At 46.5% G+C, this 25,802-nt stretch overlaps 1 protein-coding gene across 2 annotated transcripts in view; it reads left to right on the forward strand.

Annotated features, from left to right (window-relative positions):
* The window catches only part of VIRMA (vir like m6A methyltransferase associated), a 731,013-nt gene that overhangs the window by 637,849 nt on the left and 67,362 nt on the right, over positions 1-25,802 (forward strand). The window contains exon 24 of one of the 2 annotated variants that reach the window (XM_078687022.1): positions 18,630-18,740. The exons of the other annotated variant lie outside the window; for it this stretch is intronic. Within the exon in view, the coding sequence (XP_078543148.1) occupies positions 18,630-18,740 (111 nt within the window). The remainder of the gene's footprint in view (positions 1-18,629; positions 18,741-25,802) is intronic. 2 annotated transcript variants of the gene reach the window in all.

The following is a 25,802-nucleotide window of genomic DNA, read 5'->3' on the forward strand; positions in this document are numbered from 1 at the left end:
TCCCTGGCACACTTCCCGCTCCACGGGATAGGTTTCCGTCACCTCACCCTGCATCCCCCACCGAACCCGGGCGAAGTTATCCTCATGCAAGCGGACCACCAGTGTCAGCAGCTCCGGGGCCATCCCCAACTCCTCCAAGACTCGCCATAATTCACTACGCGGAACAAGGTCAAAAGCTGCCTTCAGATCAACGAACACAGCGTACAGTGCCCCTTTTCCCAACACCACTATCCGCCAATAGAGGGTAATGAAACGAAAAACTTGGTCTATTGGGCTTGTTTGGGGGCGGAAACCGGCCTGCAGATGACTCAAGATATTATTTCCGTCCATCCAGGATTGCATCTTACCCAAAACCAGTCTACCCATAATCTTCTGGATTGAGTCGATAAGGCTAATGGGTCTATAATTGCCTGCAACAGACTTGTCCCCTTTTTTATGCACCAGAATAATTTCTGCCCCTTCCAAGAATGAGGAATATCAGCCCCTTGGGCAATGGCATTTGCCAAGTAGACGATATAAGATCGCCAAGTTTGCTTGTCATTTAGAAAAACATTGGCTGGGATGCAATCGATACCCGGTGGTCTTCCCTCAATTACTGTCTCTAAAGCCCTGTCAACATCTTCTAAGGTAAAGGCATCTCCTTCATAATGTGTACAGGAAAAGGTTCCTATATGCTCAGAGCTACCAGGACAGGCATAATGTGGCTTGAAGTAATCAACCCACTGATGCTGGGCAACATTATTCTGTGGGCAGTCCGGGCACCCGCCCCTATCCCATTTATATGTATCCCAGAATAATTTTGGGTTCTTGGCCAGACAGGCTTCTTTCAATTCCTGCCACTTGCTCTCATCCCAGATCTTTTTTGCCTCTGCCTGTACTTTCCTGTAACTGATCCGGGCCACTTCTACCTCACTTGGGTCCTTCATTTTTAATGCTAATCCCAGCTTGGTCCGTGCTTGTCTACAAGCCACATTGTACCACCCTTCGGGTTTCTTACATGATTTACTTCTCCCTGGGCCTAACTTACAGAAGTGGGTTTTTAAATGGGCAAAGAGTTTAGTATGGGCAGTGATCATAAGGAGATGGAAGTCCTTACTAGTGACACTGGTCCTCAGTTCTAGTAATACCTTACTTGCTTCATTTCGTATAGTGATCAGGCTGCTCCATGACTTTGCTCCACTTAAGATGGTGCATGTCATTGGTTAAGGCAAGATCTGGCGCTGATCTACCCTGGATTGCTACTACAGCACCAGGTATATCCAACTTAAATAATGAAGCAAGGGGGTTATGGTCGCTTTCAATGCATCCCAATACCACCATATCTACAAGACAATGCCATAATTAATTTTAGGTGAACAAGAAGATAATCTATACAGCTAGACCTAAGGCCATTATCATATGTCGTGTTGCCCTGTCTATCAGACGGCGTATGGCCGTTGGCAGCCCTCAGCTGTTTTGCCATGCATAGCCCTTTCAATTGGATCGCTGCCTCGGTCCATTTTCTCATGGGAGACAATTCAAGTTGTGGGATACCCCATCTTGTGTCTTCCTCCTCCGTTAGACTCTGATCATCATGCCCCAACAGCTCGAAGGTAGTGTTAAAATCTCCTGCTACAAGTGGCAGTGTATTTCTAGGCAAATCCTCAATCAAATCATCGAGGGCAGATATTACTTCTGACCTTTTTCCTCCCGGGAGTCCTCTTGCATAAATATTAAACATTGTAATATTTTCCCCGGCGGGGAAGGTAACTTTTACAGCTAAGATATCTTCATTTGCAACAAGAAGCTGATGAATATTACAGCTTAAAGTCTGCCTAGCCCAAATCACTAAACCCCCAATTGGGCGACCCTTTTCTTTCTTGACTGCGGGGAGGTAATAGTTAAGATAACCCAGCCTAAAAACCGGATCCACCGACCAAGTCAATTGAAAGAGACAAAAATCGAATTTTTCAATAAAATTAGCCCAGTCTGGCGAGACTAGTTTCGAACCCAGGCCCGCTAGGTTCCAGGATACCAGTGAGGTTGGACAATTTGCATCAAGGTGTCTTCCACCCTTTTCCAGCCAGCTAATCAAAGGAGGTCGTCCTTGCTCCCTAGTCGGTTCAGATACCGATAGGGATATCTGACTCAATGGTTGGTTTAGTATTACCTCGTGCCCAGTCTGGATCGTAACTAAGGTCTCAACCATTAGGTCAGTTTGATTGGGCTTAGTACCCTTAACCCCGCCCCGAAGACATGTTTTAACAACAGGAGGAGATGGACTCTTTTCTGGTTTATTCTCCTTGGAAACCACTGCATTTTCGTAGGGTAGTCCGTCACAGTCTTCCAGCCCAGACAACATGTCATACCTATTAAACAACCTTAAACCCCTAGTGTTGCTCCAGTTCTGTAGCCCCCTGTCTACCAACTCGTTTAAGGGGTCGGGGTATGCTGGTGGATAAAAATAGGTCAGGGTTAGAGACTGGATTAAAGACACTGGACCTACCTGGGCCCACCTACAAATGTGATCAATAGCTCTGATGTCCTTAAAGTTAATAATTATACAGTCTCCCTCTATTAAATTTTTCCTTGACCCCACCCAATCTGCCCGTCTTGCAAACAGAATTTCTGCAGATACCTGGGTAGGGAGAGGCCGGTTGGAATTAAGCCAGTGGATACATTTATTTTTTAGATCCATGTACGTCTCCCTTTTAGCCTGGCCCAAAGAGAGGACCCCCGCTAGGACCACAACATGTGGGGTAGATTCAGGGGGGAGATCTAGACAAGGGAAGGTTTTTACAGGTTGGACTCGAGAGGAATTATTCTTTAATGATTGTCGATTCTCAGGTCTACTGCCTTCCACTATCCGTGGCCTATCTCTCCGCGAGGTTTGGGTGGGGACTGCTAAATTATAAGAATTGGGTGTTTGGGAGAAATGCAGGAGCAGGAACATTGGCTGAATTGATCGCGTTCTGTGTAACTATAGGGTCAGCAACCACATTGAAGTGCCAAGGCGTGTTTGACTGTACATGGGTCTCCCCCTTGGCCCGATATCCACCCCGTGCCTGGGCCGATGCGAACAATAATTCCAGGCACACAAGCCTGCTCTCAATAGTGTCCAATCTATCGTAAATTGGGAGGCAGGTCGTTTTAAAGATGAGTTCCAGCTTAGACCAAAAGTCCGATCCCATCTCAGCTGGTAGAACATCTCCAGGACTTGGTGACAACGTAATTGCATCATTAATAGGTTGTCCTGCTATAGGGCAGTTGGAATTAGTTAGTGACTCGATTTCGGTGGCTGTGTTTACTTTCATTTGCTTTGCTTTTCTTCCTTTTGCGTGGGCCCCACTACGCTTTCTTTTAGACATTAACGTTGACGTAGAGCTTGCCGTAGCTTAAGACCCCCCTGGTTTGGAGCTATAGGCAGAGCGGGTCTTGACGCTAGATATCGATGATCTGGGATGCATGTTAGAGTTGGTGGTGACCTTGGAACCCAGAGAGGCAACATCACTATCCGCAAGGCTTGCCAAACATCCAGCGGGTTGCAAGAACTGGGGCCCTTCCCCTGAACTACCTTGCAAAACAATGTTAGTAGGTTGTTGGGGAATAGGTGACCGAGCTTTGGCCAAACTTCCCATGGAGGATCTTTTATCGAGTGCAATGTCCAACGATAATCTCTTTTCTGCCAGCTCAATTTCATGGGCTAAGACAGAAGTTGCTCTTATGAGGAATTGGTCCAAAGTGCCTATTACCGATCTTCCGGCTATCGATTTCCTGGCGTTTCCTCCCCTAGTGGAAGACATGATAATAAAACTGGTAATTCCAACACCACCGTAGACTGTCCTGCAGCTTGGGGATTAGATCGGATGAAAAATAAACGCACACTGACCTTATTATAGGTGTATGGGGGGGGGCCGTCCCGTCCTCGTACGTGCTCGAACGGGCCCACCCTTGGCCCGGGCTTCGCCCGGCGCACGTCCGCGCGGCGGAGTCAGATGCTTCCTGAAGTACTTCCGGTTTGTGAGCAGGAGGGGCGGGGCAGTCTCCTGACGGCCCGCGGCTCTCTGGGTGTTGGAGTAGCCTCCCGGTCTGTAGCACAAAGAAGTTCAGAGCGCTGCGTCTCCCGCGAAGCGGGAGGCGCAAGAGCTTTAAATATGCCCCCAGTGTGAGCAGGAGGGGCGGGGCGGTCTCCTGACGGCCCCAACAGCTCTCTGGGTGTTGGAGTAGCCTCCCGGTCTGTAGCACAAAGAATTTCAGAGCACAGTGAAACTCGTTTACGACTTTAATCTGCTTTAAAATTGTTTTCAAATTAACACTCCTGCCAAGTCGAAAGCCCGGCCTCACCTGCCCGAAGCATCCACCCCCTCTGGGGGAGGCTTTTCTATTGTATACATAGACAACACTTTCCTGAGTTCAGGGGTCACAGCGGCCTCCCAACAGCGAATCTGGCACCGGATCATCTAATCTCCTCAAACAGGAGGTTCAGTCTCTCCTTTTATAGGGAGGCATAGAGCCCCTACCACTACAATATCAAGTGTCGGACGTATACTTCCTGTATTTGTCTCCAGAACACCTACAATTGTTCGAAAAGGAAGTGCAATCCCTTTAAATGAAAGGAGCTATAGCGCCGGTTCCAGGGCCGGACTGGGAACCAAAACCGGCCCTGGCAAAGTGCTCGGCCGGCCCCCCTTGCATATTTTCATGTTCCGATTCACCCAGCTCATCGCAAATACCTCAGATTTGTGATAGCAGGCAAGCATTACCAGTTCAAAGTCCTTCGGAGTGACTACAGGGCCCAGAGTATTTACCTAATGCCTGGCAGTAATCACGGCTCATCTCAAGAGACAGCATATTCACATCTTCCCCCATCCTGACGACTGGCTCATCAAACAAGCCCTTACCAAAATTGTCTACGACACACACAGATCACAATAAACCTACTTCATCAACTGGGCTTTAATGTCAATGCACACAAATCTCACTTGCATTCTTTGCAGATGTACTGTTACCTAGGAGCCACTCGGGACACAGTCAAAGCTCTAGCCTCTCCCATTGTAGCCAGAATTCACAATATTCTGGCTATAATACTACAGTTTCAGTCCAACCAAGCCTTACAAGCCAGAGTGTTCATGCAAGTACTGGGAATGGGCGTGTCTTGCATCGCAATTGTACCCCATGCAAGACTTAACATGCATCCACTACAAGGGTGCTTGGCATGTCAGTTGAATCGGTCGCAGGGTTAATTAACAGATCTAGTGTTGGTAGACGGCCATACCCATCGCTCTCTGCAGTGGTGGAACACACAAAATGTATCAAGAGGATGGCCTTTCATCGACCCTATTCCACAGATTGTGCTCACAGCAGACGCATCTCTGACGGGTTGGGGTTCCCATTTCCAAGATAACACAATACAAGGCCTAAGGAGCAACAAGCACAATAGCCTCCACATCAACTATATATAGGTCCTGGCAGTTTTTCTAGCGCTCAAAGCTTTTCAAACTCGCCTCATACGTAAAACTGTCCTAGTCCAAACAGACAACATGACAGCAATATATTATGTGCAAAAGCAAGGGGGGGGACACTCTCTCCAACTGTCACTGCTTGCTCAAACCATTTGGAATTGGGCAATCCACCACAAAATGTATCTTCTGGCAAAACACCTCCCAGGACTAAATAATCAGATTGCTAACCTCAGCAGAAGGAGACTGCAAATTCACGAGTGGGAACTTCATCCCCAAGTTCCCCTTCCATATTTTCAACAGTGGGGATTCCCACAAATAGACTTATTTGCCACAGCAGAAAATGCAAAATGCCCAAGCTTCGGCTCCAGGTGCCCACACCCGCTCTCAACGGGCAATTGCCTATGGATGAACTGGTCAGGGACATTTGCCTACGCTTTTTCACCTCTCCCACTCATTCTGTATCTGGTTCGGAAACTCAGGCAAACATCCCTCACCCTGATTCCAGTAGCTTCCCATGGGCCCGTCAACCCTGGTACACCACCCTGTTGGAGCTGTCACTAGTTCCACATCAAAAGCTGCACCTCACCTCCATGCTCCTCACACAGAACCATGGAGAAATCGGACATCCAAATCCCGGAGGACTGAACTTCGCAATCTGGCTCCGGAAGTCATAGAGTTTGGTTATTTAAACCTACCACCAGACTGTATGAATATTCTAAAAGAAGCAAGAAAGCCTACCACCGGAGATTGCTACGCAGCATAGTGTAAAAGATTTGTTGTCTACTGCAATAACGACAAAATAAATTCTTTAGATGCTTCCATACAAAACATTATCTGTTACCTGTTACAATTACAGCAAACTGGATTAGCTTATACACCTATTTGTTTGCACCTCGCAGTGGTAGCTGCGTATTTGCAGAACAGGCATCATCTGTCACTATTCAGAGTTCCAGTAATCAAAGCTTTCATGGAGGGCTTGAAAAGAGTAATTCTACCAAGGATTCCTCCTGCCCCAGTATGGAAACTCAGCATTGTCCTCACAAGGCTCTTGGGTCCACCTTTTGAACCATTGCACAAATGCCCTTTGCAATTTCTCTCATGGAAAGTTGCTTTCCTCATGGCGATCACATCATTAAGGAGAGTTGGTGAGCTTCAGGCATTAACCTTGGAAGAACCCTTCTTTCAACTATACAAAGACAGGAAAGTTCTTCGCACCAACCCCAAATTCCTCCCCAAAGTGGTTTCTACTTTTCATATAAACCAATCGGCTGAGTTACCAGTGTATTTTCCTCAACCTGATTCTGTAGCAGAACACACTTTTCACACTCTTGATGTTAAAACAGCTTTATTGTACTACATAGATAGGACAAAAGACTTTTGCTAAACAAAACAGCTGTTTGTTCCATTTGCTCCACCTCACAAAGGCACACCCATCTCTAAATCTGGTATTGCAAGATGGATTGTTAAATGCATTCAAACATACTACGCTAAAGCTAAAAGAACTTTAACCATACACCCTAGAGTGCATTCCATTTACGAAATAAGGGCTTCTGTGGCTTTTTAGGTAATATTCCTCTAGTTGACATATGTAAGGCAGCTACATGGTCTACACCACACACATTTACCAAACACTATTGTGTAGATGTGTTAGCACGTTAATAAGCAAATGTAGGCCAAGCAGTACTTAAAACACAATTTTAAACAAATGCAGCATCCACAGGTTAGCCACCGCTTTGGGAATATACTTCTTTCTAGTCTATGCAAAGCATGTGTATCTACAGCACACATGCCTCGAATGGATAATGTTACCCACTAAGCATCTGTTCTTGATATGTAGTTGTAGATTCACATGCACCCACCCGCCTACCCGGGTACCTGTAGTTGTTGCAGTTCTTCATTATACATTTATACGCATGGCCATCTCTATACTACACTTACTTACTTCATTCGCACCCTCTTGCGGGAAAACAATCTAACAAAAGGAGGAGCCACCGTACCTCGTGACTAGGAAAGACTAATTCGAGAAAAAAAAAAAACTCGCAAACATCTGGACCCAACACTACATGGCACGAGTATGCAAAGCATGTGAATCTACAGCTCAACATGCCAAGAACAGCTGCTTATTGGGTAAGTTACATTATCCTTTCAGGCTGTTACTTTATGACAGATGCACTTAAGAGTTTAACCCCTTCTAAGCGGGGCAAATTCCCCCGCAGTGCGGGGGGGGTGGGGGTGCGGCGCCTCGGTACTCATGACGAGTCCAGCCCGTCATGCTGCACAGTGGAGCTGTGCTCATGACGAGCTGGACTCGTCGTGACTCCGCCCACCCCTTCAGAATACCCGCACAGGCGGCGAATTCGTCGCGCTTGGGAGGGCCGCGGCAGTTATGACCAGCTCAGCTCGTCATGAGCACAGCTCCACTGTGCCTAGTCATAAGCATCGAAGGGGTTAACAACGATGGACTGGAGTGGGCAGTTAATAAACAAAAGTAAAAGATTGGTGCTTTCTTACTTTCTTTTGCTTATTGACATTGTCCTGCACAATTCTTCTGATCTGTTAGAAATACCTTTTTAAGAGTCACATGGTTTATTGAACGTACAGTAGGAAAACCTCATTTGGCTATTCTGTATCTTTATAAAATTGTGTGTTGAAAGAAGGCAGGTGTGGCAAGCAGAAGCTAATTTTGCCAGAGTTAGATTCTTCCTAGAATATGAAGCAACAAGGCTGCTGCCATTTGGTATATAATATCCAATTTTAAATTTACAAATGCGTTTTGTTTGTGGCTTATTGTTTGGGAGGAATGCAGCCACTCTTTTACTTGAAACATTAATCTGTAAAAATGATGGAACAGTTTTTAATTTCTTGTGTGTCATTGTTTTGCAGAAACCAATTTCAAAGTATCTTTTTTTAACATTAATGCGCATTGTGACATGATGCACAACAGATGAAGCATTTTTTGTAGTGGATAAGATAAGCACGTATGTTTTATTTATGTTGCAACAGAGTGCTGGGCACCTTTAGGGAGAGGCTTTAGAGCTCATTAGGGATTTTGTTTTTCAAGTAGCAATTTTACACATTTGCATTCCATAACTTTCACATTTATGAAGCGGTGTGCCTAATGCCATTAGGTGAAAACCTTTTTGCATTTGTATTACAACTGCACCAAGATTAATAAGAGGGTCATCTATCAACCACTGCAGAGAAGCCAGGTATACATTAGAAATGTTATTAATGGCTATATGTTTGGGTGACTGCAAGCTATGCATGAGGATAAGATTCCTAATGTAGATATTTTTCTTACAAGCAGTGATTTGATGAACCAGTTCGATGTTTAAGCTAGGTATTTGAACACAAGTATTTTGCATGGCTTTGTAAGGCCGTGCTCCCCTTTGTCAGTTTGCTGGGCATCCGTGTTTGTTTTCCTCCACAGCGAGTGTGATGAACATGTGAGCCCCTGGAGATGTTCACTGTACAACTGTATAGAGATATCACAATTGGGCTCTGATAATGGAGAGGGGCACACCACATGTTCTCCCATTTTGCAGAATAGCTTCTTCCCTCTACACCTACCGTTTGGGGACTGATGATAGTGGCAACATGTTTTCTCGTCCGGGTCACAGGCCATTTTATCTCCTGTTAAGACACTGTCTACCAGATACCTCAGTCTTCGGTAACTGTGGCCCTTGGCCTTCAACGCGGTTTTGAACATGTACAAATTACCTGTGTGTGTTTGTGTGTGTTTACTTGTTCATTGCTGAAATGGAAAGTGCTGGAGTTCACTGGTCTTCACGTCTGCATTGCATAATCTAGTTGTATCCTTTATTTGACATGGGCAACTGAGCCTGCATACACTTACTCCACTGTTGCCACCACACAACATGTTGGACCTAGTGGTGGGAGAGGTAACCAGCCATGATAAGTAATATTTTCACAAGGAGTAGTCCTTTGACAAGAGTGCACGTAGGCATACAAGCATGCTTTTTCTTCAATTTTTCTTCAATTGGTGCTGTTGTAACCAAAGTAAGGATTTGTTTCTAGTACTTTTGTCTCAAAATATGCTCCTCTTTGTTACCTCATAGGGAAGAATCCAAAGTATCACCAAGGAGTGATACAAACTTTCTCACAAATTCTCACACACTCTTGCCGACTTGACAATGATCGATTCTCTAATGTTCTAAGATATTTCTATGGGCTCCTCTGTGGTGTACACCTTCTTCTCTCGAAAGTAGAGAAGGATCTGTCACTAGTTCCTGGAAAGTAGCCCTCTAAACACTGTGACCTTCTAGAAACATCCACAGGTTACTTATTCTTTTGACTGTTCTTTTCCACTCTTTTTTACGAACCAAAAATCGAAATCACTGTTTAGTGTACTGTGCCCTTGCGATGAGACCAATCAGTGAATCCCTTTTATGTCCTTTGGGCTGCCACTCAGGCCCAGCATCCCACAAAGTTCTGTGTGCAGATTTTATCAAAAGTGAGCAGGTTGTCTTGGGCAGGCTGGTTTTATAGCTGGGATTCGCCTAAGATGATTGGCAAGGCCTTGTAATCCTTGTCCCTGACAATCCTGCAGAGGTGACAAGCTTTTCACCAACACTCAGCCCTGGTTGAAATTCACTGCACATTGCCAGAGTTCTTAGAGACGTTCCATCTACCAGGAACTACACTGTCAACAGAAGCCTTCCCAACCACTTTGGGTCTAACTGTCAAGACTGCTCTAGCTATGTGATTCAGTCCCCCGACGGATCCTTGAGAAGTGTTCCAAAGTCCAGCTGCCTGGAAGAACCAGTCTAAGGACATCTGGTCAATGAACTAAAACTTTGCATCAGTTCAGCTGCATAGGAGAAGCCCAGGCGGAGAAGTGGCACTACTGTGGATGATTACTGCATCTGCCAAAATTATTTGTTCTTTTAAGCCACAGCTAACCACTGTTTTCTGTACTGAGGAGAAGCCCAGGGCTATCTGGGTTAAGGAGCTGAACCATTGCTTTTTCAAATCAAGAAAGGTGAGCTTGCACAGTCCTCAACTATTACTTGAGCCTGTAAGTTTCCTCTGCTCACCTCCCCTTAGCTTCAGTTGGACCTGAAGGCTTCCTGTCTTCAAGTGTGTGCATTTACTTCAGATTTGGTATTTGATACACCCTGTTCCAAGGAGCTTACTGGGCACATTTTTATTGTAACCGGGACATCCCCAACACGAGTCGGTGTATGTGGAACGATGTGTGGTGTCCTATGAGACTAGATCTCAATCATGCAGTGGTCGAAGTGGGAAATAAAAAGTAGGGGAACTGTGGGTGGAGAATCAGGGGGCAGGAATAACCAAAGATTGAATCAGTGGGCGGAGTCAGGGGTGTGGCTAGAAATAGCAAAACATACCAATTTTTTGTACGTTTAGCATTTCACTGACCAGTTACAGCTGATAACGTTATTTAATTAAAACAATGGATAAACATGTTTATTTGAGGTTTAATTCAGGAAAAAGCAAACACTTATAGGGAATACAGGTTTATGTAAAGCGTGTGAAATATAAGCAGGAACAACATGTTACCTTAACCCTTTCGTTGCTGCCGTCGGCACACAAGGTACTCCATGCATAGCCCGGTTCAAACCAGTTGCTGGGGCACTCCAGCCCCAGCTCTGGCGTGAAACTGGACAAACGGAAAGTTGTGTAACCACCCACTTCCCAGGTTCCACCCATAGGAGGGACCTAGCAGGTAATCCAGCCCCTTAGTTTAGTATAAAGTTAGGAGCTGTGTCTAGAGACTTTAGATTTATCCTGGAAAGAAACTCTGAAACGAAGCTCTTGGACCTTCGACGTTCCATATCGACTGGAAGACTGAAGACATCTCCCTTGTGGTCAAGGAGTGACCACCCTGTGCAAACAGGCACCAACAGTAACTTGCCGGTTTGCTTTGTCGACGCTCCCGCTAGAACCTGAAGACTTAGCGACGCAGGAACTGGACTTCCAGACTTCTCTGACTCCGACCCACATCCACAGCAAAACTGAGACCCGTGGCGGACACGAGAGACGTGGGACCGGATATCCTGGACTACCTGCTTTTTGCTACCTGTGCAGCTTCAGAGGTACCCTTGAAGTTGTGCATTAGGGTTTGAGAAGCCCCAGACCCGAGCAGCATTTGCACCGAAGCTCAGCCCTCCACACTCCACGAGTGCCGCATGGGGCCTGTGCCTGTATTTCAGCTCAATGCGTCTTCGCGGTTGCTAGCCCGTTGGCTAGTAGGCCCTCTGAAGACATCTTTGTAAAACTACACTGCTTGCCTGGTTGCTCCGGGCTTGCACCAGCTTCTCTGTGAAGGAGAAGCTCCCCAGACTTGCTGGTCTGAACTGAAGCCAATCTTCCCATCCTGCGTGGATTGCATTTGCCAAGTTTTGTTGGGTCCAATCTGGATACCGACACCGCCAACAGCTAGATCCGTCACGGGACAGCTCGACTCCAGCTCCTGGTCATCGTCGACGCCTCCTGGTCCTCGTGGCTGCAGAGACAAGCTTCACCTATTCACCTGATTGCATCTCGACATCGCCTTGTTCCTTCCTGGTCCCTTCCTGGTCACTGGCTAGTGACCCAGACTCTGCCCCCTCTGCTTTCAGGTTCTTCTCGACTCCGATCTACCCTTGGATCCACCCGGACACTTTTCTCCTGGTTGCCTGCAGCACTTTCTTGCAGCTCTCCATAGGAAACAGCGACGAAACCCGACACGAAAGAACACCTATGCACCCGGCTTCCCTGGGTGAGGTAACTCGAGTACTCCGGTGCTCCCGTGGGTATTAACTATCCAAGTGTTCTAGTTTAACAGGGTTTTCCCGTAGTCCATCCGGAAGTGTCCAAAATCTACTACTTCGTAACTTTTACGTTCCCATTGAAACTCTATGGTAACCTGCGTGTGTGTTTAGACACTGCACACGCTTCCCGTGGGCCTCCTACTTCCAATCCCTTGGTTGCTCAGTGTAGCCCCAGCGATTTCCTAGGCCCTAGGCCTACTCACCTTTCCTGAAGTGGTTCTTATACCACTTATTCAGTATATGGTTAGTTAGGCCAGTGGGGCAGAATTGTATTTGTGAAACTTCTAGTATGCTTATTGAGTAACTTGTGCTGTATCTCGAACTCTGACCTCATAAAGAGTGCAGAGGGGATGAGTTAGTAATAATACATATATATTTGATATATACCGTGTGTGGTGTCCTTTCATTTGGTATTCAAGGGATTATATATGGTAAAACAGCTGGCTTCACATGCTCTCTGAAGTTTTAGCCTAAAACTGCTTTGTCCATGCTACAACTAGGATAGCTGGTCTATAAGGTTGACTTTACAACCATCACCATAAGGGTTGTTTGGACTGGTGCAAGGTACCCACTAGAATAGTGGACATCATATATCAGGCCAACTTCTCACACTGCCCAGTTCACTGCTCCTGCCCCGTTCACTGCTCCTGCCCCGTTCACTGCTCCTGCCCCGTTCACTGCTCCTGCCCCGTTCACTGCTCCTGCCCCGTTCACTGCTCCTGCCCCGTTCACTGCTCCTGCCCCGCTCACTGCTCCTGCCCCGCTCACTGCTCCTGCCCCGCTCACCGCTCCTGCCCCGCTCACCGCTCCTGCCCCGCTCACCGCTCCTGCCCCGCTCACCGCTCCTGCCCCGCTCACCGCTCCTGCCTTGTTACCGCTCTTGCTCATGCCTAATCACTGCTCCTGCCCCATCACTTCTCCTGCTTCGTCACCTCTCCTGCCCCGTCACCTCTCCTGCCCCGTCATCTCTCCTGTCCCATTATTCCTCCTGCCCGGTCACCTCTCCTGCCCTGTCACGTCACCTGCCTGTCATGTCACCTGCCCGTCATGTCACCTGCCCGTCACATCACCTGCCCGTCACTTCTTCTGCCCGTCACTTATTCTGCCCTGTCACTTCTCTAGTCCGTCACTTCTCCAGCCGTCACTTCTCCTGCTCGGTGACTTCTCCTGCCCGGTCACCTCTCCTGCCGCCTCTCCTTCCCTGTGACTTCCCATTCCCCGTCACTTCTCATTCCCAGACACTTCTCCTGTCCCGTCACTTCTCCTGTCCCGTCACTTCTCCTGTCCTGTTCACTTCTCCTGTCCTGTTCACTGCTCCTGCCCCGTTCACTGCTCCTGCCCCGTTCACTGCTCCTGCCCCGTTCACTGCTCCTGCCCCGTTCACTGCTCCTGTCCGTTCACGGCTCCTGTCCGTTCACCGCTCCTGTCCGTTCACTGCTCCTGCCCGATTACCACTCCTGCTCATGCCTAATCACCTCTCCTGCCCCATTACTCCTCCTGCCCGGTCACCTCTCCTCTCCTGCCCTGTCACGTCACCTGCCCGTCATGTCACCTGCCCATCACGTCACCTGCCCGGTCACTTCTTCTGCCCGGTCACTTCTCCAGTCCGTCACTTCTCCAGCCGTCACTTCTCCTGCCCGGTGACTTCTCCTGCCCGGTCACCTCTCCTGCCCGGTCACCTCTCCTGCCCGGTCGCCTCTCCTTCCCGGTCACTTCTCATTCCCCGTCACTTCTCATTCCCAGACACTTCTCCTGTCCCGTCACTTCTCCTGTCCCGTCACTTCTCCTGTCCCGTCACTTCTCCTGTCCCGTCACTTCTCCTGTCCCGTCACTTCTCCTGTCCCGTCACTTCTCCTGTCCCGTCACTTCTCCGGTCCTGTTCACTACTCCTGCCCGGGTCACTGCTCCTGCCCGGGTCACTGCTCCTGCCCCGTTCACTGCTCCTGTCCGTTCACTGCTCCTGTCCGTTCACTGCTCCTGTCCGTTCACCGCTCCTGTCCGTTCACCACTCCTGCCTGTTCACCGCTCCTGCCCATTCACCGCTCCTGCCCGTTCACCGCTCCTGCCCAATTACCACTCCTGCTCATGCCTAATCACCGCTCCTGCCCCATTACTTCTAATGCTTCGTCACTTCTCGTGCCCCGTCACCTCCCCTGCCCATGACATCACCTACCTGTCATGTCACGTGCCAGTCACTTCTTGTGCCCAGTCACCTCTCCTGCCCTGTTGCCTCTTCTTACCAGTCACCTCTCCTGCCCTGTCACCTCTCCTGCCCTGTCACCTCTCCTGCCCAGTCGCTGCTCCTGCCCAGTCGCTGCTCCTGCCCCGTCGCTGCTCCTGCCTCGTCACCTCTCCTGCCTCGTCACCTCTCCTGCCTCGTCACCTCTCCTGCCCCGTCATCCCTCCTGCCCCGTCACCTCTCCTGCCCCGTCACCTCTCCTGCCCCGTAACCTCTCCTGCCCCGTAACCTCTCCTGCCCCGTCACCTCTCCTGCCCCGTCACCTCTCCTGCCCAGTCACCTCTCCTGCCCAGTCACCTCTCCTGCCCAGTCACCTCTCCTTTCCTGTTGCCTCTTGTGCCCTGTCACTGCTCCTGGCCCGTCACTTTTCCTGCCTCGTCACATTTCCTGTCCCGTCACCGCTCCTGCCCGTTCACTGCTCCTGCCCGTTCACTGCTCCTGTCCGCTCAGCACTCCTGCCCGATCACCGCTCCTGCCCGATCACCGCTCCAGCCCCATCACTTCTCTTGTCCCATCACTGCTCCTGCCCCGTTCACTGCTCCTGCCCCGTTCACTGCTCCTGTCCTTTCACCGCTCCTGCCCCGTCACCTCTCCTGCCCATCAACTCTCCTGCCACTTCACCTCTCCTGCCACTTCACCTCTCCTGCCCCGTCACCTCTCCTGCCCCGTCACCTCTCCTGCCCAGTTACCTCTCCTGCCCAGTCACCTCTCCTTTCCTTTTGCCTCTTGTGCCCCTTCACTGCTCCTGGCCTGTCACTTTTCCTGCCTCGTCACATTTCCTGCCCCGTCACCGCTCCTGCCCCGTCACCGCTCCTGCCCCGTCACCGCTCCTGCCCCGTCACCGCTCCTGCCCGTTCACTGCTCCTGCTCGTTCACTGCTCCTGTTCGGTCTGCACTCTTGCCCGATCACCGCTCCAGCCCCATCACTTCTCTTGTCCCATCACTACTCCTGCCCCGTTCACTGCTCTTGTCCGTTCACTGCCCCTATCCGTTCTCTGCTCCTGCCCATTCCTAATCACCGCTCCTGCCCCTTCACTTCTCCTGCCCCTTCACTTCTCCTGCCCCGTCACCTCTCCATTCCTGTCACCTCTCCTGTCCCATCACTGCTCCTGACACGTCACTTCTCCTGCCTGTCACTTCTCCTGCCCCGTCACTTCTCCTGCCCCGTCACTTCTCCTGCCCGTCACTTCTCCTGCCCGTTACTTCTCCTGCCCAGTCACCTCTCCTGCCCTATTACCTCTCCTTTCCTGTCGCCTCTTCTGTCCCGTCACTGCTCCTGCCCAGTTCACTCTGTGTACAACATTGACAAGATACACAAGGTGGCAAATTCCCCACAGTACTCTGTTTGGGGAAAGCTCCTCTGTAATCACTAACTCCAATCTCACTGGCACATGACATGCTAAAGGCAGACGGCGGGCGCATTGTTTTTCGAAAGGGGGTAATCAGCCTCAATTGGAAACTTAAGCATTTTCAATCGGAAACTAAAGCATTTTCAATATTATATACAACAAAGCCATAGTTGTATGAATGTAGTATATTTATCTTTTCCAACCAAAAATCTTTGACAAAGACAATAGTCCTGGCTTGTTGTAGGCGTAATGTTACTTGTTGTATTATATATGTGGAGGCAATAACAGAAGCAGCAAAATACAAGTCGGGCAGCACATTACGCTGGGCACATTTTTAGCATAAATGTTTTAAGCCACATCCTTAATTATATCGGCCACGTCCCTTTGAGAGCCCCCCCAGTTTTTTCATCCCACTTAAAGCCCTGCCTCAATTGTGCTGTGAGTGATGGAAAGTCATGAAAAGTTGGTCGTATGGGTGTCAAGGGGGATCATATTGTCAGAGCCACTGTAGCGTCACAACGAGAGATTTCCCAGCACACAGGCCCGTTACGAGGAGATTTAGACAAATAGTTTTTCTCAGTCTCTTTAGATTGTACTGGGTTGCCTTCCTGGGGAACAGTGCAAAAAAATTTCAGTGCATCAGTGAAAAAAAATGAGATTAACCCTATACACAGAAAAGGCATTTTTTTCAGGTCTTCTCACATAATATGACACAATCATTGTATTGTCATTGCATTTATATAGTGTTTGCTACCCCCAACGAGGTGTCGAAGCGCTCTTTCAGGGAAAGCTCCTCTGTAATCACTAACTCTCAGTGGCACATGACATGCTAAAGGCAGACGGCGGGCGCATTGTCCTTCTAAAGGGGTTAATCAGCCTCAATCGGAATGACAATGGGCCTGCCATCAGCCTGTGAGAGCTCAGGGAGGGGCTGCTGCAGCCTCTGGAGTACAGCAGAGAAGTGCGAGCAGGCCCTGAAAGCTGAAAGAAAAAAGTTATCGTTTTTATTAGGTAGAACTATTCTTGCCGTCCCCGGATACTTTTTTGAAAGCAAGAAGTAGGGGAACGGACTGGAATATTTTCTAGAAGTAGGGGCACGCCGTGCCCTTCCATCCCCGCCCACTTCTACCACTGCAATCATCGCAGATACCAAGGAGTGCCGTGTATGGGCTCACCAGAATGCGCAGTCACGTTTTTTTGGACATACTTTCTTTACACACCTTTAAAACACAAGGAAATACAGGTATTTCCTACGTTTTTTGCCTGAACACTGACGGATCAGGAGCTATACCCATACTCTTGTCCACACCCTCCATGGCACTGTATAGACAGCTGCTCCGGTACCTTAAAGGTGCACCAACAACACCGTGTAGAGCATCCCCGGAGCAGTGGGCAGCTATTGTCGGGCACCGAGTACCTGCACTTCTGAGCAAGGTGCAATATTTTTAATAGGCGAGCACCCGCGCGTATAGCAGATGTGTATTCTGGGAGCGTGAGTACCAGTTCTTTTGAGACATGTATAGTCACAAAGGGCGAGAGCTGCTGTCTTTAGAACTGGGGAATCGGGCTCCAGTCCCGGCATCAGGTCAACCTCCTGTGATCCTGGGCACGCCACTTAACCTTCCCGGGCATACAAAACAATCTATGCACCTATACCTACAGTACTAGTGATCTCACACCTATATCTGCAGTAATAGTGATCTCACACCTATATGTGCAGTAAAAGTGATCTCATACATATATGTGTAGTAATAGTGATCTCATACCTATATCTGCAGTGATAGTGATCTCACAGCAACGTCTGCAGTAATGGTGATCTCACACCAATATCTACAGTAATAGCAATCTAATATCCAGAGTCCTTGTTACAGAATGGGTGAGTATATGTAATATCCACTCAAAGTACTTATTACACAGCGGTGATCAGGCTTATTCCAAAATGGGTGGGTATTAACATTTTAAAGGCATTATATTTATGTTAAAAAAAAATCACATTAATAAAAGCCAGTACCATTTACAATACCGATATCTCACACTAGTACAAATGCAATGCAATAGATTTTGCAGTTACAAAAAAGTTAGCTATTGCCATTTTGCATAACAACATTTGCTTAATGTTTCATGAAGGGAAAAAAATGTCATTTACAATGCCAATTGCTCAAAATAATGTAATTGAGAGACCTATTGCATTGTAAATGCTTGTTTCAAATCATGCTGAAGTATTCTTAGGCGGAATATTCCTCTTTATTCCGCTTGCCGTTACAACACAGTCGTTACAACGACTGTGTTGTAACAATGCATACCATTACCGCACAAGTTGTTACAACGACTTGCGGAGGGGGCTGCTCGATGTTGGAATAGTATAATTTATTATTCCAACTCCAGTCTGTGCGGACAGTAGCGAAGGTGTTGGATTTTAAATCCAACACCTTCTCCCCCCTCCGCAAGTCGTAACTCCTTGCGGGGTAATGGTATGTATTGTTACAACACGGTTGTTGTAACAACCGCATTGTAACAACATGCGGGGTGACTGGTTCATAATAAGGGCTGTTTACCTCGTAGGAGTGATGTGTCCCAAGTTGTTAACATGTAAAAGGAATAAAATCATTAAAACTTTTAACACAATCCATAAAGCTCTCTATGGGGATATGTAACTTTATAAGTGTTATTTGCACGCGAGTTGTGTGGTTAGGTGGTGATTTTGTTTTTACAATTGGAAATTAAAATAAATAAAATGATTAGGATTAGGGACGCAACATTTTGTTGGTAAATTGAATTAACGCTACCTATTCATTCAATCCAGAGCCAGAAAACAAGGGACGAATGCTTATGGAGTATTTATGTACTCAAGGTATGAGACAACTTAACGGAAGGACTCCTGGAGACCCTCTAGGAGCCCCTACCTTTTACAAAGGTAATTATGCTACCATACAATATTCATGTGTGCAGTACTAGATCTTTGGCACTTGGTATAATTAATTATTTTTATAGAACAGTGCAAGGCTCCAACTTGTTCACTAAGCATATGAAAATGTCTAGTAAGGTGTAGGAAACACAAGTTACATATCATACGAAATTGCGTAGAATCTTACTCACTCAAAACACAAACTTCCACAAAATGGCGAAGCAGTCCGGGTGAAGACTCAGATTTTGTCTTTTCAGATCCCTTTGTAAAAATGCACTGGTAGAGCAGTTACTGTACCCCACCCCTTTCTCCTACCTGGTAACTTGCTGACCTTTCATCCTGTTGGGTCAATTTTTACCACTCAAGCAGTCTGTTTTGCCCTTAGTCTTTCACTTGCTGTTGCCAATTTTTCAGTGTAATACTTCTCATCAAGGACATTCTTGAAAACTCAGTGAAATGTACTGTTTTTCATACACACAAAGCAGAGCAGAGCTTATGAGCATGTTGCATAAACACATTATTTAGAATGTCATCATCCACAATGTGGAGGCTTTGAAAAAGGATTATCTGCCGTCTTTATGGATCTGAGATTTCTCCTTTGTATATGTTTGTATGCAATGTAAGAAGACTGGTCCTGTTGCAAGAAATGCCTGGTGAACAGTGGAGAGGCCTTTGGAAGAGTTTCATCATGTGCCTTGTACCCAGTGTATAGCCTTAAGTACAGAGGTGATGTTATCCCATCTGTTCAGGGTTAGCACTTGTCAGGATGCAGCATTCTGGATTTGTTTCTTATTAAGTGTCTAGAGAATCAGTGTAGAGACCATTGGTTTAATAAAGATGTGACAACACTAGAGCTAGTGATACCTGTAAGCTGGGGAAAATGCATAAGTAGCGAAAGCTAACGTTGTACTCCCATCCTATTGAATGAATAGTTGGTTGTTTTCTTGACTTGGCTTTGGAGTTAAGTGTTAGATTCCATGATCCCACCAAAGTTTTTGTTTACCTTTATTGATGTGACTGGCTGCAGCCCTCCCTCCCGAGGCTAAGGTCATAATTTTGGCTTGCTCTTAGAACAGTCACATTTAAGATTTAAGATGGAGTTTTGGTATCCACTGCTCTACTGCAGCTAAGGTGCATTCACTGAGTCTGCAGGTCTTGGGTTCAGGTAATCCTCTGGTTTTAAGATGGGCTGGCTATTATCAGCATAGTGTACCAGCGTAAGCTTGGAGGAGGGCAGGAGTCCTCATAATTTCATACTTTGACTTACGGGTGAAGATGGGGTCCCCAGTGTTGGTCACAGACCACCTTTAATGTCCCATGACTCTTCTTCACCACTTCTCTGTCAACCTACAGAAGTCTCACCTGTACTCTGATTTTAAATGTCAGCGGATTTCAAAGATTCAATAGAGCATTCTGATGTTTCCGATTCTGAATTCAGCTCAGTCCTTCCCCATGCTGGGCCTGTGAATCCTGTTGGTGCCACTCAGTATGTGAGAACCTTGTAGTGGTGTCTCAGAAGACAGTGGCTCTAGAATCAGTGGAGTCTCTCTGCTGTCCCAGACTTTTATGAGTGGATGAGTCTCTCCAGCCTCATTGTGGGTCGCTCCTTCTGTCCTCTGCCATTGCAGTTCATTATTGTTACAGATTTGTATTTGTATTTATATTTGTAGAGCGCCTTATCACCCAGAGGTCTCTAAGCGCTTGTCAGAGGGTGCACACAATACGGGAAGGTGGACCAGTTAGGCCGTGCCCCAGGCCTCCTGAAATAGCACCGTTTTCAGCTTTTTCCTAAAAGGTAATAGACTCGATTCCTTACGCAGGCTCTCGGGTAGATTGTTCCAGACTATAGGAAATATGTGTGAGAATGCGCGTCCTCCAAGGGATGATAGTTTGAACCGAGGGCAGGCCAGAAGTGCGGCATCCGCCGATCGCAGAATTCTGGTAGGGACGTACGGGACTAGACGCTCTCTGATGTATTGCGGGGCTTGCCCATACAGGGCTTTATGCGTAATGCATAAGCCCTTGAACTTAGCCCGCTGCCTTACTGGCAGCCAATGAAGCTTACGAAGGAGTGGCGTAGCGTGGGTCTTTCTTGGTTTGTTGAAAATTAGTCTTGCGGCGTCGTTCATGGTTATTTGCAGTCTGGCCAGCAGTTGTTGAGAAATGCTGGCATACAGGACGTTGCCGTAGTCCAACCGTGCCAGTATCAAAGCTGACACCGCCCGTCTGAGCGTATCAACAGTCAGAAGGGGAGAAAGCTTACGCAGATGCCTCCTCATTGGGCTGACACTCATCTGGAGAATGCAATGATACAAGGCTTCGGTCTCTGTCAGAACAGTGCTTACACATGTATGTGGTGAAGTTGAGGGTCTTCCATCGAGTCCTCTATCTTTTCCTTCATCTCTGGGTACATTATGCATCATGTTTCAGACAGCAACCAGTACTGTCCATTACGTCACCCATCAGTACATTGTGTCCTCTTGGATGGACCCTGTGCTAAGCCAGTGATTTATGCAATGAGGCATTTTCCCAGTGGAGGTGCACTTGGTATGCATGCTGAAGGTGAAGCCAGATGACTTGAGCTCCCTGTAACTAGAAGATTTCAAATTGAAGTGCCACCCAGAAGTGATTAACACACTTTTCTCCTTGCTGGGGCGCCTTTGCCTTGACCTCTTTTCCACGACTCTGAACAGGAAACACGGTCAGTTCAGCGCCCTTCATTTACAACCATGTGGTTCCTTAGGGGGCACCTTTAGATTCAAGAGATCACGTGGCCTTCTCTATGTTTTCCCACCTTTCTCTCTCCTTTCCAAGGCCCTGCAGAAGGAGCAAGAGCATTAAGCTCATCTGATTACATCCCCCCCATTGGGCCAGTAGGATTCAGTGCATTCATATTTTGGAACTCAACATGCCTGCCCACCACCTTCCCCAGAGAATACTTCGACATTTGCAGCTGAAAGGTTGAATCCTTCACCCCAATCCTCGTGGTAGTACATGCCAAAGTTAGCAAAAGTCCTCATAGCTGCTCAAAGCCTGCCTCCCAGTTTGTTTATGCAATCCACTGTATCAGATTTGTTAACATTGGTGGGTATTTGGCTGACATGGTTGCCTTTCTGTGTCCTACTGCTCCAACTTCCTTGTCAAGGTTGACTCCAGTGGCGCGACTGTTAAAAAGTCTGCTGTATTGGTTTCTTTTCATACCCTTTTTTGTTCCATGGTAATACATAAAATTAGCGTTGACTTTTCAAATAAGCTCACAGCTGGAACTGATGCACAGTTGTTGTTGTTCTATACTCCTACTTCTCTTTAAGACTATTTTTGGTGACAATCCCTTCAGCCCACATGGTTGGCGAGTTACTGGCCCTGTTGGTCAGGTCGCTATTTACCGTTTTCTACTAAGACAAGTTTTTTGTTCTTGTCCATCCTTTCTACTGATAGTTGTGCCTGCATTTGACAAGCGTTAGTCTGTAACACTTGCCCCTTCTCATGCTTTCAAGAAAGAGAAATAGCACAGGCAGTACCTTTGGTGTGCTACCTCCTCGTATGTATACAGTACAAGACAAGACTGCATAGATGATCAGCTCTTTGTAGATTTTGCTCGGGCTAAGAAAGGCAAAGCATACCATTTCGCATTGGGTTACCCTTTGTATTAGGATCTACTACTACCTGCCTGAATAAGACTCTCTACTTTAAACACTTCAGTGGGCCTTTTGGCAGATTGCCTTTCATAAATCCATTTGTCCAGACTTTTTAACAACAAAGTGTCAATGCATCAAGATGTTAAGAGTGGAAAATGAGCAGACAATAGCTTCCAAAGGTCCCATTGGAAAAGATTTTAAGAACTGTTCCCTTTATTGAATTGCATTATTTCCTCCAGCTGCATATGTTGATGTTGCCCATCGTTTTTTCACATTACACTAATGAGCACCGTTCGTAATGAGATGTGCTTGACCTGTCTGTTTATATTGTTATAATACAGATGCACATCTTTCTCTACATAGTCTACTTACTTACATTTGTATTTATTTCTAATTAATTCAGTTTTTTTGGATTGGGTCATCCAAGCACATACTTTTTTAGGTATTGTTTGATTTGAAAATTAACTGATAAACCAGTGATATTGTACACTTCAATTTACTCATTGTCTCTTCTTTTGAAGGATAGCTGTAGTGTTGTATACCAACTCTGCAAGGGCAGTGACAGCTGCTTCTGTGCTTACTATGGCATACCAGTGGCTAATATTTGCAGGGACTCAGTTGGTCTTCTTTGTATAACTTTGCTACACAGTAGTGTAGCAGTTCGGGTTTGATTGATATTTTTTATTAGCTGTTTTGTGTGATTTCCAGGGCTAATTGTCACTGCTCAATCCCATCCCCCAGAGGGGTACTACTGGGGACTCAACCATAAGGTGCGGAATCTGCAGGAAGAAAGATCCATGAAAAGAAAAGGTTACTTTCTATAACAATATATTTGCAGCATGTATTGCTGTAGCTACAAATACTTTGCATATTTCTGCCATCGAGTGTTGAACTTGGAACATAAGTTTGTTTTCTTCAAAGAAGGGACCTTGGTTTCGATGGGTCTTGAGACACTTCTTTGAGGCCCACTTCATTACAGATTGTTTTTTCCACCATCGGGTTTTCATGGGTTGCAAGTACTCCATTCCACTGCGAACCAAACTCTACCTTTCAACACTGAAGGATGGGGCATCATTGCTGAAAACCAGCAAGTGCTTCTTGCAACTGTTACAATACAAGAAGCGGTAGTAGTGTCTAGAAAGGTCACACCTCAGAAAATGTACAAATAGACTGGGCAATCACAAGTATAGTTAGTTCTCCAAGTGAATCAGAATATTTATAAAAAATGATTAAGGTGCCACTAAGGGTAAAAGTGTACCCTACTACCTTGGGTGCACAAATCACAGGTACCAACGACAGTCACTGTGCAATACAATACAACCTCATTCTACCCCGGCACTCTAAACGTTATATCCCTCCAAAAATGTAACCTTAATAAGTTAATTTCACAACATTGAATCCCCAATTTATCACAGGCAAACAGAGATGAATTTGTACAAAAACTTTCCTTTCTTTAATTAATGCAGATGTTCTTAAAACATTACAATTTTAGTCAAGACTGTGTGTATGCCCCTATTTTCAAACTAATACAAATGGGAAGATATTATAAAAAAAACTTTTCATGCTACACGGTCTTGATCAAGATGCGCAAGAACAGCCGACACGTGTTTCGTCACATCCAGTGACCTCCTCAAGGCTTTCTAAGGTAGATTTGTTCCTCATAAAGACGGGCGGCCCTGCTTCTTCATAAGTTTGTGCAGGATTATTGATAAATGCAGTGCTCAAGTCCGTTTCCTGTTTTTCCTAGTATGCCCCTTCATGCTTATATTGGCCTTCTACCTACCATTGGTAGAATTTCGCCACACAGATATTTTTCAAAAGCTGCTAACGGTATGACTCCGTGTTGAACCCTATTACACTGCATCCTTGCTGGTTCATTGACTTGAAAATCCATTTTACAACTTTCAACTGATTTAATTTCCCCTTTAACAAACAAGTCTTGACTCATGAGGCGCCATTCTTCTTTTCAAGCTGCAAATCTTCCTTCTTTCAAGCCAGGTGTAAAATCTTGGTTCAAATGAATGCTGGTGTATGGGCTTAGTTCTAATTTGTGACTGCTATGGGGTACCATATTCCCAAAGTCGTTTTTGTTACTTCCAAAATGTATAGTGACTTGTTTCTCGTGAATCCATTGCAGGTCTCTGATGTCCCTGCCCACCACCTCTCTGTCTATGAAAAGCCAACTCTCTTCTGATTCTGTTGCCACCCACTCAACTATTATTATCCCGAAGTGTGCTGCATTGTAATATCGAGTGAAATCTGGAAGTGATAGACCCCCCACGTCATCTGTAGAGCCATCAACAGCTGTTTGTTCAGTCTTGATTTTCCTCCTCCCCAAACATATTAAATGAAGTGTTGTTGCAATAGTTTTAGTTCAGATAGGGGTATGGGCATTGCTAAGTCTGGAAAAGATATAATAGGTGACACATGACATTCATTTTCAACATGTTAATCGCTCCCATCCAGAATATGTATTGGCCCTTAAATTTATATAGATCTGATATTATCTGCGCCTTCAATCATGGGATGTTGTGAGCAACCCATATTTCTACTGTGGCAGTGATGTTAATGCCCACGTACTTGAGTGTTTGGCCGATTACATTGGGCACAATTCTTTCAGGTGTGGTCCTCCATGTTGGCCGGGAGAGCTCGTTCTAATATTGTCGAGGTTATGTAGCTGGCAAAGAGGCTAATTTTACGCTCTTCACCTCTGAAGTTCACTCCCTTAATATTAGGGTGTGATCGAAAATGCACGGCTAGGAATACTTGTCAGAGCGAAAAGGAATGGTGACAGAGGGCATCCCTGCCTAGTTCCCCTTCTCAGTGGGAATCTATCTCTGTACACCCCGTGGTTTTTAACGATGGCCTCTGGATGGATATCATTTAACAGTATCCAGTTCTGGATGTTTGGGCCCAGCCCTATTTTATTTAAAGCGGCCTTTAGAAAGTCCCAGCTCACTCAATCAAGCAATTTTATTTCTACGTCCAAGGATACTAAGGGAGCACATTTTTCTTACATTTCCCAATTATATGTGTGATCTTTGCCACATTATCTGTGCTCTGTCGCTTCTTGACAAATTCCCCCTGATTAGGTTAATCTAGGGCCGGTAACACCTTTCCCAGATGTGCTGCCAAAATCTTGGTGAAGATCTCAACGTCTGTATTCAGTAGTGCTATCGGTCGATATGATTTGCATTCATCAGTAGGTTATCCCAACTTTATTCTCCTATGGTGAATGTAATATTCTTTGTTTCGTGAAATGAGGTAAAGAGGGTTGTCAAAGGGCTTAGTAGTAGTGGTGCGATTTCTTTATTAAAAGCCCCTGTAAGACCATATGGGCTCGGAGTCGTCTTTGGCTGGAGGGACTTAATTGTGTTCAATACCTCCTATGAGGTACTGAGTGTCAATGTCATTTCACCACTCAAAGGTAATT

The sequence above is a fragment of the Lissotriton helveticus genome, chromosome 4_1, assembly GCF_964261635.1.
Source record: "Lissotriton helveticus chromosome 4_1, aLisHel1.1, whole genome shotgun sequence".
Lineage (NCBI taxonomy): Eukaryota > Metazoa > Chordata > Amphibia > Caudata > Salamandridae > Lissotriton > Lissotriton helveticus.